Genomic DNA, 13,967 nt, shown 5'->3' on the forward strand with positions numbered 1-13,967 from the left:
AGTCATGTTTTTTATTTCATTGAGTGAATCTTTCATTTCTAGAAGCTTTGCTACACTCTTTTTTATGGTATTAATCTCTTTGTAGATTTTCTCCTTCATATTCTGGATGTTTTTTTCTTGTTTCACTGTGTTCTCTAATTGAGTCTTCCTTTATTTCTTCAAGTTTTCTTAAGATCATTGCTTGAAATTCTTTTTCAGACATTTGAAGGATTCCCTGTTCTCTGGAGTCTGACTTTGGGGCATTGTATCCTTTTGGTGGTATCATTTCTTCTTGATTGTTTGTGCTTCTAGTGTTTTTTCGCTGATGCTTGGTCATTTGGTAGGGGGGTTGCTTCTTCTATTACACTGTGGTTGGCTGCAGAGTAGCCTTGGTTGCTACGAAGGGGGGTGAATTGTCTTTGCTCAACAGTAGATGTGGTGGTGGTGATGTTAAACCACCTTGGTTCCCGTTGGAGGCTCTGTGGTCATAGAATGAGCCCCTAGTGCGGGGAGTTCTGCTGGGCCAAACTTGGTGAGCCAGAACCATAGGCTGGTGCTCCCCACTGGGTCTGAGGTGGGATGAGGGGCTGCGTGGAGCCACATGGTTCCGCTGGCTGGTTGGTGCTGCCAGCCACCACCGGTGGGCTCACCTGTGTGGTGCTGATTCAGGGGGTGGGGGCGGGACTGGAGCTCCCCCCGCTGCCTTGTTCCGTGGCAGCAGGGTGAAGGGCCGCGTGTAGCCACACGGTTCCGCTGTCTCGTGCTGCTGCTGGCCGCTGTCAGCCACTTCCGGTGGGCTCCCCTGAGCGGTGCCGGTTCAGGGCGTGGGAACGGGTCCTGGAGCTCCGCCCCCACCTGGGTCCAAGGCGGCCGTGTGAGGGAGCCACGTGGAGCGGCGGTTCCATGGGCTGGTACCAGCGGGCTCACCTGCGCGGTGCCGTTTCAGGGCACGGGGGCGGGGCCTGGAGCTTCCCCCCTGCCTGGGTCCAAGGCAGCGGAGTGAGGGGGCCACGTAGAGCTGCCCAGTTCTGCTGGCTGGTACCAGCGGGCTCACCTGTGGTGCCGGTTCAGGGCGTGCGGCTCCTTAAGAGTTTCTTAATAAAATTTTAAAAATTATTTCCTTTAGGACATCTTCCTTTATCTATTGCTCCCCAAAGTCCTCCCTTGACACTATTGGCTATCTTGTTTCCTGTCTTGCCCATAGAGCCAAATAATATACAAGAATAATATGCTGCTTTGAATAAAATAAGATTAATCGAATTTCTGTATGCTGTATAGCACTTTGAATAAAGAAAAGGTCATCTGAGTTATATAAGAATGATGTAAGAATAACCTAAGAAAAACAACATAAAATGAATATTATGTAAGAATGTTTTTCAAAAAAAATTTATGTTTAACTTTTAAGTTAAAAATATAAATATTCTGCCAGTATAGGCATAAAATATTAAATGTATATATCAATATACAAAACTATTTTAATGAAAAATGATGTGATGCTTTGAACAGTCTGAAAAAAAATTATCAATGTAATTCAAATATCATTTTAGTAGGTTAAAAGGTTGCAGTTTTCAATAACGAAAAGCTTGGAAGTGGTCAAAAACTAGGATAAGCACATTACATGTTTCCATGTTTTTTAAAGACTATAAGTATCTGGTGAAATTTTCAAGTAGAATAAAATAAAACACATTTTATGTTGCCTTTGATCTTTAACTTGTAGCCTATCTTCCAGGTCAAAGTTCACATTATTCAATTTCACTATATTTTGTGTAAAACCACTGTAGCGTTGAAGATGACTTTCAGTACAAATGTCATGGTACTTAAAGCTAAACTGGAATCTAAGTTTTTCAGCTTCTTAATTAAAATCACAGTTTAAAACAGTCTGACAATATTATTTTTATTCTTTCCAGTTGAACAGCAATAGAATTTTTACATCTTTTATTCAATCAAGCTTAGCAATCTTTCTATGGCTCTTTTATTTTCTAACACACCAAAACAATTTCAAGAAGCAAAATACTTTATGTTTTTATATTTAATGGCATAGTGATCTCTAATTTCTTAATTCTCATATATATAATATATGTCTTACTCAAAAATTAATTTTACTTGCTTTACAGTCTGCTCCAAAGAATGAAGACTGAAATAGCATAATCCCACCCAAGAGGCCCACTGAAAATTTAATCAGATAAAGGAGAATTTTGTTTGATCAAAAACATAGGCAAAAAAAATCCTTCTGAATCGAACAGGGCTAGACAGGGAGAATATCAAAGTAAATATTCTATGAAACATTATGCTGTAAAAACAAAAATTAATTTTTAATATGCTATAAAAGAGAAACTCACAAGTAAATATTGAATGATAAAGGATGAATACTGTATCCCAAATGTTACTTCATATATTTCAATTTTTCAAGCTATAATTAATAACTACATGTTTGCATAAACACCTTGAAAAAATATCATTAAAATAAGAGGTTTTAGAGTTTTGTTGTTTGTTTTTAATATAAGCCCTATGCTAATAATTTGGGAGTTGTGTAAAATTTATTTTATAATGTATAAGCACTGTAATCTGTAAATAAAGTTGTGAAATAATTCCGTTAAGCTATATTTGAAACTGTAAATCAGGCCTTAAAGGTAATAACAATATCCAGTTTCAACTATTACCTTTTTTTTTTTTTTTTTTTTACTATAATGTCACATTTATAGTCACACAAATACTATGCACTTTACGTACTAGTCCACATGGGGAAAATATACATTTTGTAATTTACTTACCATTTCACTCACTTTCTTCTGTAAAGAATAGTTAGAAACCTTGAAAAATGAGGGGGAAATCTCATTAAAATTCTTTAATTATCACTACATAATTCCTTCTGGTATTAAAATTATGTGGTATAAGATATGGCATTTATCTTCTATGTACCATTTATTTTTTAGTGACTTTTCAAAATTTTATTTATAATAACTCTTTCTTATAACAAAAACAATACATTCATTTATTTATTCAACACATATTTACAGCACCTACTATATGCCAGATACTTTCCTAGGCTCCTGGGATACAGCAGTGAACAAAACAAAATCCTTGCCCTTAAGTTTTCTTTCGAGTGAGTGTGGTGGTAGACAGGCAATAAATATAAGTAAAAAGTGTATTAGGTTAGAGAGTGATAACTACTAAGACAAAAAGATAAAGCAAGATAGATAGGGACAGCAGTCTAGGAGTTTGCTACTACACGTTAGCTCTTCAAATTAGCAAATTCTAAGAAGCAGAATTCCTAAGATTTGTTCATTTTTATAGGCTTTTAAGAATTTTTACATAGTCCTCCAGAGTGGCTGAGCAACTCCAACCAGCCAAATATGAGCATTTTCTTAAACCCTACTTATATTTGTTAAATTACAAGCAGAAGTACATTAATTACTTTATATTTCCTATGAAATAAATTTTTTAGCTTACTGCCATGAACTAGCTGATAACTTTATTTCATTTTGGTGGAATGGGATCTGTAATTCATTTCTTCAATAAATATTGAATGCTTACTGTGAGTAAAACACTGATGTAGATAATGGAGTAACAACATTGTCTCCCCCCAAAAAACCTGCCCAGATTAAATTCTGGGGAAGATAGACAATAAGCAATATAAATAAGTTAAAATATATGGTATTAAAATATTGATACGTGCTAAACAAAAATAATAAATCACAGAAGGGGATTACATTGGATGGTCAGGATAGGCCTTACTGAGACAGCAACTTTTGAATAAAGACTTGGATAGCAGTAAGGAAGAGCATTTCAGCAAGTGTAAGGGCCCTAATGTGGGACAATGCCTGCAAGTTCAAAGTACAAAAAAGAAGCCCATGTGGCTGGTCCCGGGAGTAGGCAAGGGGAAGAAAAGCAGAAGATGAGTTCTGAGAGGAGAAAGGGAAGGCAAGAGAACCCAGATCACTGCAGGCCTTGTAATGCATGATAGGGATTTAGGTTTTCACAATGGATGAGACAGAAAGCCACTAGAGTTCCGAGCACAAATGTGACATAGCCTGCCTTTTTAAAAGGATCACTCTGACTGTTATGTTAACTCTAGAAGGAAATAAAGGTTGTACCAGGAAAACCATTTAATAGGCTACTGCAATAATCCAGGTGAAAGACAACTAGAGTGTTAGTGAAAAGATGTACTGAGAAGTAGTTAGATACTAGATATACTCTGAGGGAGAAATGAGAAAATATGCAACTGGGAAAAGGGAGTTGTCATTAACCTGGATGGAAAAGACTAAAGCAGCAGGTAGTTTTCAGGAGGAAGAAATCTTAGTGACTTGGTTTTTAAAATGTCAGATTTGAGATGCCTTTCGGACAAACCAAGCAGAGACGCCAAATAATTAATCCAGGCTGAATTTAGGGTTGGAGATACACATTTGGAAGTCATCTGTATATAGATCCCATCTTAAAGACATGAGCCTGGATGAGATCTGAGTATTTTCTTAAGGCATACAGAACTAAAGCAAAGTAAAATGGTAGAGGTCATCGAGAAAAATAAGAGAAAAAAATGAAAAGACAAAAATTCAAAACTATCACTAATGCATCTAGACCAAATTTACCAAATTATTTCAGGTCACCATTCTTCAGACATTATCACTTCTGCATTTTATTCTTCCTGAATTATAATCCACAGCTATATTTTACCAACACCTCTAGAGCACTACCCAGCTTATAAAACTATCCCACAACTGCATTTCTGATGTATACTTGAACTTGAAAGTAATATTAGATTGACATGCTATCTTTTATGAATGCTATATTTAAAAATTTTATTCTAAAAATCACAAAAATTGGTTTATAATATCAGATATAGGCATATTTCTAGTACAGGAACAAAAGTATACTGATACTAATTAATGTATTAACTATAGAAGGCAATTTCAAAGAGGAGATACAAATGTTTTCCTATTGTAGTTATCACTCACTTTATAGAAAATTTTAAGAAAAGTTTACTGAAAAGCATACTTCTTTAGAGCAAACCTTATTTTCCCAACATATTTTCCATTAATTGAATTTATGTTACTTGGGAATAAAGACCCTCAAAACACTACCTTAAAAACATTTAAGCCCTTCCTCTTCTTGAACAATTTAGGGGTCCGTGAAGAGGTGGTGAGAGGGTAGTGACTGCAACATTCCAGAAGAGGGTATTAGGCCTGATTGGGGAAAAGAAGATTCCCCATGAGAGGGAGGGCAGTCTACCATGGGGGTCAGAGGCTGAGTAGGGTGAGGAAGGCAACCCTACAAAAGGGCAACCCGGCTCAATGTGTCAGAATCAAGGTAGCAGAACTATCCAGACATTTATATGGAATAATAAAAGACCATGCATAGCCAAAGCAATGCTGAGCAAAAAAAATAAAGCTGGAGGCATAACACTACCTGACTTTAAGCTATACTACAAAGCTATAATAACCAAAACAGTATGGTACTCGCATAAAAACAGACACACTGACCAATGGAATAGAATAGAGAATCCAGAAATCAACCCACACACTTACTTCCATCTGATCTTTGACAAAGGCACCAAGCCTATTCACTGGGGAAGGGACTGCCTCTTCAGCAAATGGTGCTCGGATAACTGGATATCCATATGCAGGAGAATGAAACTAGATCCATACCTCTCACCGTATACTAAAATCAACTCAAAATGGATTAAGGATTTAAATATACACCCTGAAACAATAAAACTTCTTAAAGAAAACATAGGAGAAACACTTCAGGAAATAGGACTGGACACAGACTTCATGAATACGACCCCAAAAGCACGGGCAACCAAAGGAAAAATAAACAAATGGGATTATATCAAACTAAAAAGCTTCTGCACAGCAAAAGAAACAATTAACAGAGTTAAAAGACAACCAACAGACTGGGAGAAAACATTTGCAAAATATACATCTGACAAAGGATTAATATCCAGAATATATAAGGAACTCAAACAACTTTACAAGAAAAAAACAAGCAACCCAATTAAAAAACGGGCAAAAGAGCTAAGTAGGCATTTCTCTAAGGAAGATATACAAATGGCCAACAGACATATGAAAAAATGCTCAACATCACTCAGCATCCGGGAAATGCAAATCAAAACCACACTGAGATACCATCTAACCCCAGTTAGGATGGCTAAAATCCAAAAGACTCTGAACGATAAATGCTGGCGAGGTTGCGGAGAAAAGGGAACTCTCATACATTGTTGGTGGGACTACAAAATGTTGCAGCCTCTATGGAAAATGGTATGGAGGTTCCTCAAACAATTGCAGATACATCTACCATATGACCCAGCTATCCCACTGTTGGGAATATACCCAGAGGAATGGAAATCATCAAGTCGAAGGTATACCTGTTCCCCAATGTTCATCGCAGCACTCTTTACAATAGCCAAGAGTTGGAACCAGCCCAAATGCCCATCATCAGATGAGTGGATACGGAAAATGTGGTACATCTACACAATGGAATACTACTCAGCTATAAAAACGAATGAAATACTGCCATTTGCAACAACATGGATGGACCTTGAGAGAATTATATTAAGTGAAACAAGTCAGGCACAGAAAGAGAAATACCACATGTTCTCACTTATTGGTGGGAGCTAAAAATTAATATATAAATTCACACACACACACACAAAAAAAACCAGCGGGGGGAAGAAGATATAACAACCACAATTACTTGAAGTTGATACGACAAGCAAACAGAAAGGACATTGTTGGGGGGGAGGGGGAGGGGGGAGGGAGGGAGGATTTGGTGATGGGGAACAATAATCAGCCACAATGTATATCGACAAAATAAAATTAAAAAAAAAAAAAAAAAAGAATCAAGGTAGCAGAAAGGAGGGCATCCACATGAGGAAGGAGGGTGTAGCAAAATAGTGGATTGGGTACTGATGGAGTTTGGATGTTTTGTCCTCCCAAAACTCATGCGGAAATCTGATCCCCAATGACGGAGTCTGGATGTGTTGTCCCCTGCAAAACTCATGTGGAAATTTGATCTCCAATGTGGCAGTGTTGGAAACTGATTGAGTCATGGGGACAGATCACTGATGAATGGATTAATGCTCTCCCAGGGCGGGGGGATTAATGAATGAGTTCTCACTCTATTAGTTCCCGTGAGAGCTCGTTGCTTGAAAAGACCCTGGCACCTTCTCTCTCTCTCTCTCTCTCTTTCTCGCTTCCTCTCACCATGTGATCTGCTCATACCCAGTGGCAGCCTGCCACTTTCCACCATGAGTAGAAGCAGCCTGAGGCCCACACCAGATGCAGCTGTCCCAGAATCGTAAGCCAAATAAACCTCTTTTCCTTATAAATTACCCAGTCTCAGGTATTTCTGTTATAGCAACACAAAACGGACTAACACACCCAATGTGGCATCGTTGGAAACTGAGTTGTGGGGGAGGATCTCTCATGAATGGATTAATGCTCTCCCTGGGGGAGGGGGGAGTAATGAGTGAGTTCTCGCTCTATTAGTTCCCACAAGAGCTGGTTGCTTAAAAGACCCCGGCACCTCCTCGCTCTTTCTTTCTTCCTCTTACCATGTGACCTGCCTGTACCTGATGGCTTTCTGCTGCTTTCTGCCATGAGTAAAAGCAGCCTGAGGCCATGCCAGATGCAGCTGTCCCAGAATCATAAGCCAAATAAACCTCTCCTTCTTCATAAATTACCCAGTTTCAGGTATTTCTGTTATAGCAACACAAACAGACTAAAACAGGTACATACAGGGTGATTTCTCAAATAAGTAAATATATTAACAGTAATGAAAGTCAGATTTCTCACAAAAGAAAGTTATAAATACAGAATGAAAATAAACTAAAGTGACTCTTATGGTTTGGGATTATTATCGGCGGTAGTGTGAATTCATGGTTTTCAATATACATAGATTGATACAGAAATAAATATAATTGTAAATGTATGTATATATATATAAAAGCATACACATATTCCCTGGCTCTGTCCACTGAGAAAGCCTGGTAGCAGTGACACCCTCATAGTAATGAGTGTAATAACACTCAGATCTTAGCTTATACATACCATTTTTCACTAAGAGGAAACAGGGAAAATTGGAAAAATGGTTTATTCCAGGGCAAGATCAGGTGAAGTACAAGGTGATCCTGGCATATTTTATTTTTATCTGAAAGCGGGAAAACATTAAAAGAATGATGAAGACATATCAAAAAGACTCAGAGACCACTTAAACGGACTCTCACTGGCCAAACCAAGAATCATTTGAGCATCAAAATAAATAATGATAGTCACAGATTTTAATCAATTGAATAAAATAAGAAAATATGAGTCTATATTGATATAAATAAATAAATGAATATATTAAGATTGGTGAAAAATGGGGTATTTACATAATTTCAAAGTTCCTCCTTACAAAATACTCCAATTACAAAGAGGGAAAGAGTAACTTTACAGCAGAGAAACTTGTCAGATAATAACTTAATCAGATTATCAGAGTCAACATCACCAATAACGAAACAAACAAATCATAATCTGATAGACTTCAATAATAAAAATATAACATTACTTCTGTGATATTCCTGCCAGAAACACATAAACTGAATCTAATCATGAAGAAACATCATACAAACAGAAAATGAGGGACATTCTACAAAATGGCTGGTCCGTAATCCTCAAGAGTGTCAAAGTTATAAAAATTAAGCCAAAACTGGGAAACTCTTCCAGATTGAATAAGATTAAATAACTATGAAAACTAAATGCAACATGGGATTCTAAACTGGATCCTTTTGCTATAAAATACTTTTTTGGGATAACTGGTGAAACTTCAGTGGGCCCTGAACATTATACTTATGTACCAATGTTATCTCCCTGATTTTGATGGTTGTATTATGGTTTTATAGGACATAAAAAACATTGTGGGATGAACTAATGTGAAATGTTTGAAAAATACAGTATTAATAAAAAAAAGCTTAATATATAGCTGAAATTCAAAAGAAAGGAAGAGAAATACCCATATAACAAAAACAAGATAGGAAATCCAAAGTCAGAGTTGTTAAATATGAAACCTGATGCTTTGCTAATCCAAGAACCACTAAACTCAGATATAAACTCTAATGGCTAAATTAGAATTTTAATGCCCACATGGGCACAAAGCCAAGAGATCTGGAACACTGTGGTATAAAGGTCTCTAGAAGAGCTGCTAACCCCGAGAAAGAAAGATTAGAAAAACTCAGCCCACCAGCACAAAGAAGCTTGTCTTTGCCTGTATTTCTCTGGGTCAAAAACAAAAATTATCCCATGAAAAACTGTAAAACCTAAACTTGTAGCACAAAAGCATATGAAGTCCTAATATACATTCCCTGCATGGTATGTACATCCTAGTGAAACCTTGGAGGCTCAGAACAGAAGAAAATGGAGGAGAGCTCTGTGGAAAAAATTCCACAACACAACTTCATTAAAAAATTAAATAAATAAATAAATAAAAACTTCCACTAAAAAAGGGCTCAAAATACAAAATTTATTAAACATATTAAAAAAGAAAGATCTACAATGAAGAAGTCAGCAGACAGACACTGCAAACAGAAAGATTTATACCCACCAATGATCAAAAATAACAGAAGAATCTCAAAAATATTATAAAAATTATTTTAATATGATTAAAGACATAAAAGTTACAATAAAAATATGAGAAAAGTATAAGTACTATAAAAAGGCAGATTTGAAAAAGCACCAAATACATCGATAAAAGAAAAATGTAGTCATGAAATAAAAAACTTAATGGATGTTATACTGCAAATAAACAGATGAAGAATTAGTGAACTAGAAGACAGATCTAAGGAAATTACATAAAATACAGCAAGCCTATAGAGATAAAGAAATAGAAAGTGTATAAGGTATAGAGATATGGAAGATAGAATGAGATTATATATACACACACACACAACATACACACATACATATATATATCTTCTTATAAGTTGGGAAGGAGAAAATATAAAGACTTGGGAAAGGTAACACTTGAAGTGATAATGGCTTAAATTTTTCCAAGATGAATGAAAATAATGTCCATACTGGAAAAATAAATCTTATAAATTACAAAAAATAAAAAGTGGGAAGACAAATATTTTGATAATAAAAAGAATTATTATAATTTCATTCAGAAAGCTGTACTGAGGATGCTTTTAAAAAAAAAAATTTTAGAGCAAATTTAGGTTCACAGCAAAATCAAGAGGAAGGTACAGAGATATCCCATATACTCTTTGCTCCTACACATGTATAGCCTCCCGTATTATCAACATCTCCCACCAGAGTGTACATTTGTTACAATTAAAGAACCTAAATTGACATCACCATCACAGTTTATATTAGGATTCACTCTTTGTGTTGTATATCCTATGGGTCCAGACAGATGTATAATGACATACATCTACCATTACGGACTAGCTTCACTGCCTTAAAAATCCTCTGTGCTCTGAGTCTCTGTGGCTAGCAAATCCAAGCAGTTGACGGATTTACCAAGGCAAAGCAGGTGTCACCAGAATCCTCGAACTTGGCAGTCCGGAAGGCACCATGTACAACAAGGAGTTAATTAAACACTTTAAGTCTCAGATGAAAGAAGATCGTGACATGGCCTCAGTAGTGGCTGCTATCCAGACTTTGCTAGAGTTCTTGAGGAGAGATAAAGGGGAGACAATCCAGGGCCTGAGAGCAAACCTCACCAGTGCCATCGAAACTGTGTGGTGTGGACTTCTTTGTGGTGGTGTCCGCTGGCAGGGAACTCTTCCTTTGCTTCATCAGCCTTACCTCCCTCGAATACTGTGATTACTCCAAATGTAAAAAGATCATGATTGAGTGGGGTGAGCTATTTCTCAGGAGGAAATCACCGCAAAGAAATAAAATTGCACTATGTTGATTCTTCCAATCCAAGAGCATGGGATATCTTTCCATCTTCTTGTATCCTCTCTAATTTCTCTCAGCAGTGGTTTGTAGTTCTCATTATACAGATTTTTCACCTCCTTGGTTAACTTAATTCCTAAGTATTTTATTTTTTTGGTGGTTATTGTAAATGGGCAGGCTTTCTTGATTTCTCGTTCTGCATGTTCACTATTGGAGAAAAGAAATGCTACTGATTTTTGTGTGTTGATTTTGTATCCTGCTACTGTGCTGAAATCATTGATCAATTCCAAGAGTTTTTTTGTAGAGGTTTTAGGCTGTTCGATATGTAGGATCATGTCATCTGCAAACAGGGACGGTTTGACTTCATCTTTTCCAATCTGGATGCCCTTTATTTCCTTCTCTTCTCTGATTGCTCTGGCATAGTGAAAATGTCCATACTACCCAAAGTGATATGCAAATTCAATGCAATCCCCATCAAAATTCCAAAGACATTTTTCTCAGAAATGGAAAAAACTATCCAGACATTTATATGGAATAATAAAAGACCACACATAGCCAAAGCAATGCTGAGCAAAAAAAATAAAGCTGGAGGCATAACACTACCTGACTTTAAGCTATACTACAAAGCTATAATAACTAAAACAGTATGGTACTGGCATAAAAACAGACACACTGACCAATGGAATAGAATAGAGAATCCAGAAATCAACCCACACACTTACTTCCATCTGATCTTTGACAAAGGCACCAAGCCTATTCACTGGGGAAGGGACTGCCTCTTCAGCAAATGGTGCTCGGATAACTGGATATCCATATGCAGGAGAATGAAACTAGATCCATACCTCTCACCATATACTAAAATCAACTCAAAATGGATTAAGGATTTAAATATACACCCTGAAACAATAAAACTTCTTAAAGAAAACATAGGAGAAACACTTCAGGAAATAGGACTGGGCACAGACTTCATGAATATGACCCCAAAAGCACGAGCAACCAAAGGAAAAATAAACAAATGGGATTATATCAAACTAAAAAGCTTCTGCACAGCAAAAGAAACAATTAACAGAGTTAAAAGACAACCAACAGACTGGGAGAAAACATTTGCAAAATATACATCTGACAAAGGATTAATATCCAGAATATATAAGGAACTCAAACAACTTTACAAGAAAAAAACAAGCAACCCAATTAAAAAATGGGCAAAAGAGCTAAGTAGGCATTTCTCTAAGGAAGATATACAAATGGCCAACAGACATATGAAAAAATGCTCAACATCACTCAGCATCCGGGAAATGCAAATCAAAACCACACTGAGATACCATCTAACCCCAGTTAGGACGGCTAAAATCCAAAAGACTCTGAACGATAAATGCTGGCGAGGTTGCGGAGAAAAAGGAACTCTCATACATTGTTGGTGGGACTACAAAATGTTGCAGCCTCTATGGAAAATGGTATGGAGGTTCCTCAAACAATTGCAGATACATCTACCATATGACCCAGCTATCCCTCTGCTGGGAATATACCCAGAGGAATGGAAATCATCAAGTCGAAGGTATACCTGTTCTCTAATGTTCATTGCAGCACTCTTTACAATAGCCAAGAGTTGGAACCAGCCCAAATGTCCATCATTGGATGAATGGATACAGAAAATGTGGTACATCTACACAATGGAATACTACTCAGCTATAAAAACGAATGAAATACTGCCATTTGCAACAACATGGATGGACCTTGAGAGAATTATATTAAGTGAAACAAGTCAGGCACAGAAAGAGAAATACCACATGTTCTCACTTATTGGTGGGAGCTAAAAATTAATATATAAATTCACACACACACACACACACACACACAAAAAAAAACAACCGGGGGCGGGGGAGAAGATATAACAACCACAATTACTTGAAGTTGATATGACAAGCAAACAGAAAGGACCTTGTTGCGGAGGAGGGAGGAGAGGGAGGAGGGAGGGAGGTTTTGGTAAGGGGCAACAATAATCAACCACAATGTATATCGACAAAATAAAATTAAAAGATAAATAAATAAAATTGCAGATCTGTGCCATACTTTCATCAAAGGTGGGATGAGAATACTGATCATGCCTACTCCAGAGTAGTTGAGAGTCCTGGAAACAGCCATGGAAGCCAAGAAGTGTTTCAGTGTATATATTAGAGTCACAACCTGATTTATCAGGTAAGAAAATAACCAAAGCCCTCTGCCACTTCAACATCCCTGTCACTGTGGTGCTGGATGCTGCTGTTGGCTATATCATGGATAAAATAGATCTTGTCATAGTTGGTGCTGAAGGAGTTGTTGAAAATTTTTAATAGGAATTATTAAAAAGATTGGAACCAACCAGATGGTTGTGTGTGCCAAAGCACAGAACAAGCCATTTTATGTGGTTGCAGAAAGTTTCAAGTTTGTATGGCTTTTCCCACTGAACCAGCAAGATGTCCCATATAAGTTTAAGGCAAATATCCTCAAGTCTGTGCAGACTGGACAAGACCTCAAAGAGGAGCTCATCTGTGGGTCAACTACAGCTCCCCTTCCTTAATCACCTTGCTGTTTACAGACCTGAGCGTGTTGATGGCCTCAGCAGTTAGCGACAAACTCATCAAGCTCATCTACAACCTCTGAGTCCTCTCCCACCAGCATACAGCTCACAGAGTTGAGGCAGGCAAGTGGCCTCTAAACCCCCAGTGAGCATAGCCAAAACTGAATTGTTTTTTAATGAAGATTTTTGGACTAAAGACTTAAAATCATAAATCTTGGAGAATCTTTTTTACTAATCTCAGCCCCATCTAAAAGGTGTTCTAAAACCCAACCTAAATTTTGTTAACAGTTTCTAGAAACTTTCATTCATTCTCAGTTTCTGCAAATAACAGGTTCAATTCCAGCTATTTAAATGATGAAAGAAGATGTACCCAAGTCCACCTCCCTTCATCTTCCCCAGCACTTTATTTGTCAAAAGCATCAATGAAAGAGGCCAAAAAGCAGGTTTTCCTAACTACACAGCCAAGCACCTTTGCAATAAGTGACTAACAGTTGGCCAGGACACCTTTTCTATTTGGTGCCTTGTAGGAAAAGCAAGAAAACATTTGCTGAATTTGC

At 37.2% G+C, this 13,967-nt stretch overlaps 1 protein-coding gene and 1 pseudogene across 1 annotated transcript in view; one reads left to right on the top strand and one right to left on the bottom strand.

Moving 5' to 3' along the window:
• Positions 1 to 13,967, bottom strand: part of CCDC73 (coiled-coil domain containing 73) — a 153,140-nt gene that overhangs the window by 76,584 nt on the left and 62,589 nt on the right. Inside the window, exon 6 of the mRNA XM_063094985.1 lies at positions 2,751 to 2,789. Coding sequence (XP_062951055.1) covers positions 2,751 to 2,789 — 39 coding nt within the window. The remainder of the gene's footprint in view (positions 1 to 2,750; positions 2,790 to 13,967) is intronic.
• On the top strand, positions 10,527 to 13,493 carry LOC134375032 (translation initiation factor eIF2B subunit alpha-like; annotated as a pseudogene).

Source organism: Cynocephalus volans, chromosome 4, assembly GCF_027409185.1.
Source record: "Cynocephalus volans isolate mCynVol1 chromosome 4, mCynVol1.pri, whole genome shotgun sequence".
NCBI classification, from domain to species: domain Eukaryota; kingdom Metazoa; phylum Chordata; class Mammalia; order Dermoptera; family Cynocephalidae; genus Cynocephalus; species Cynocephalus volans.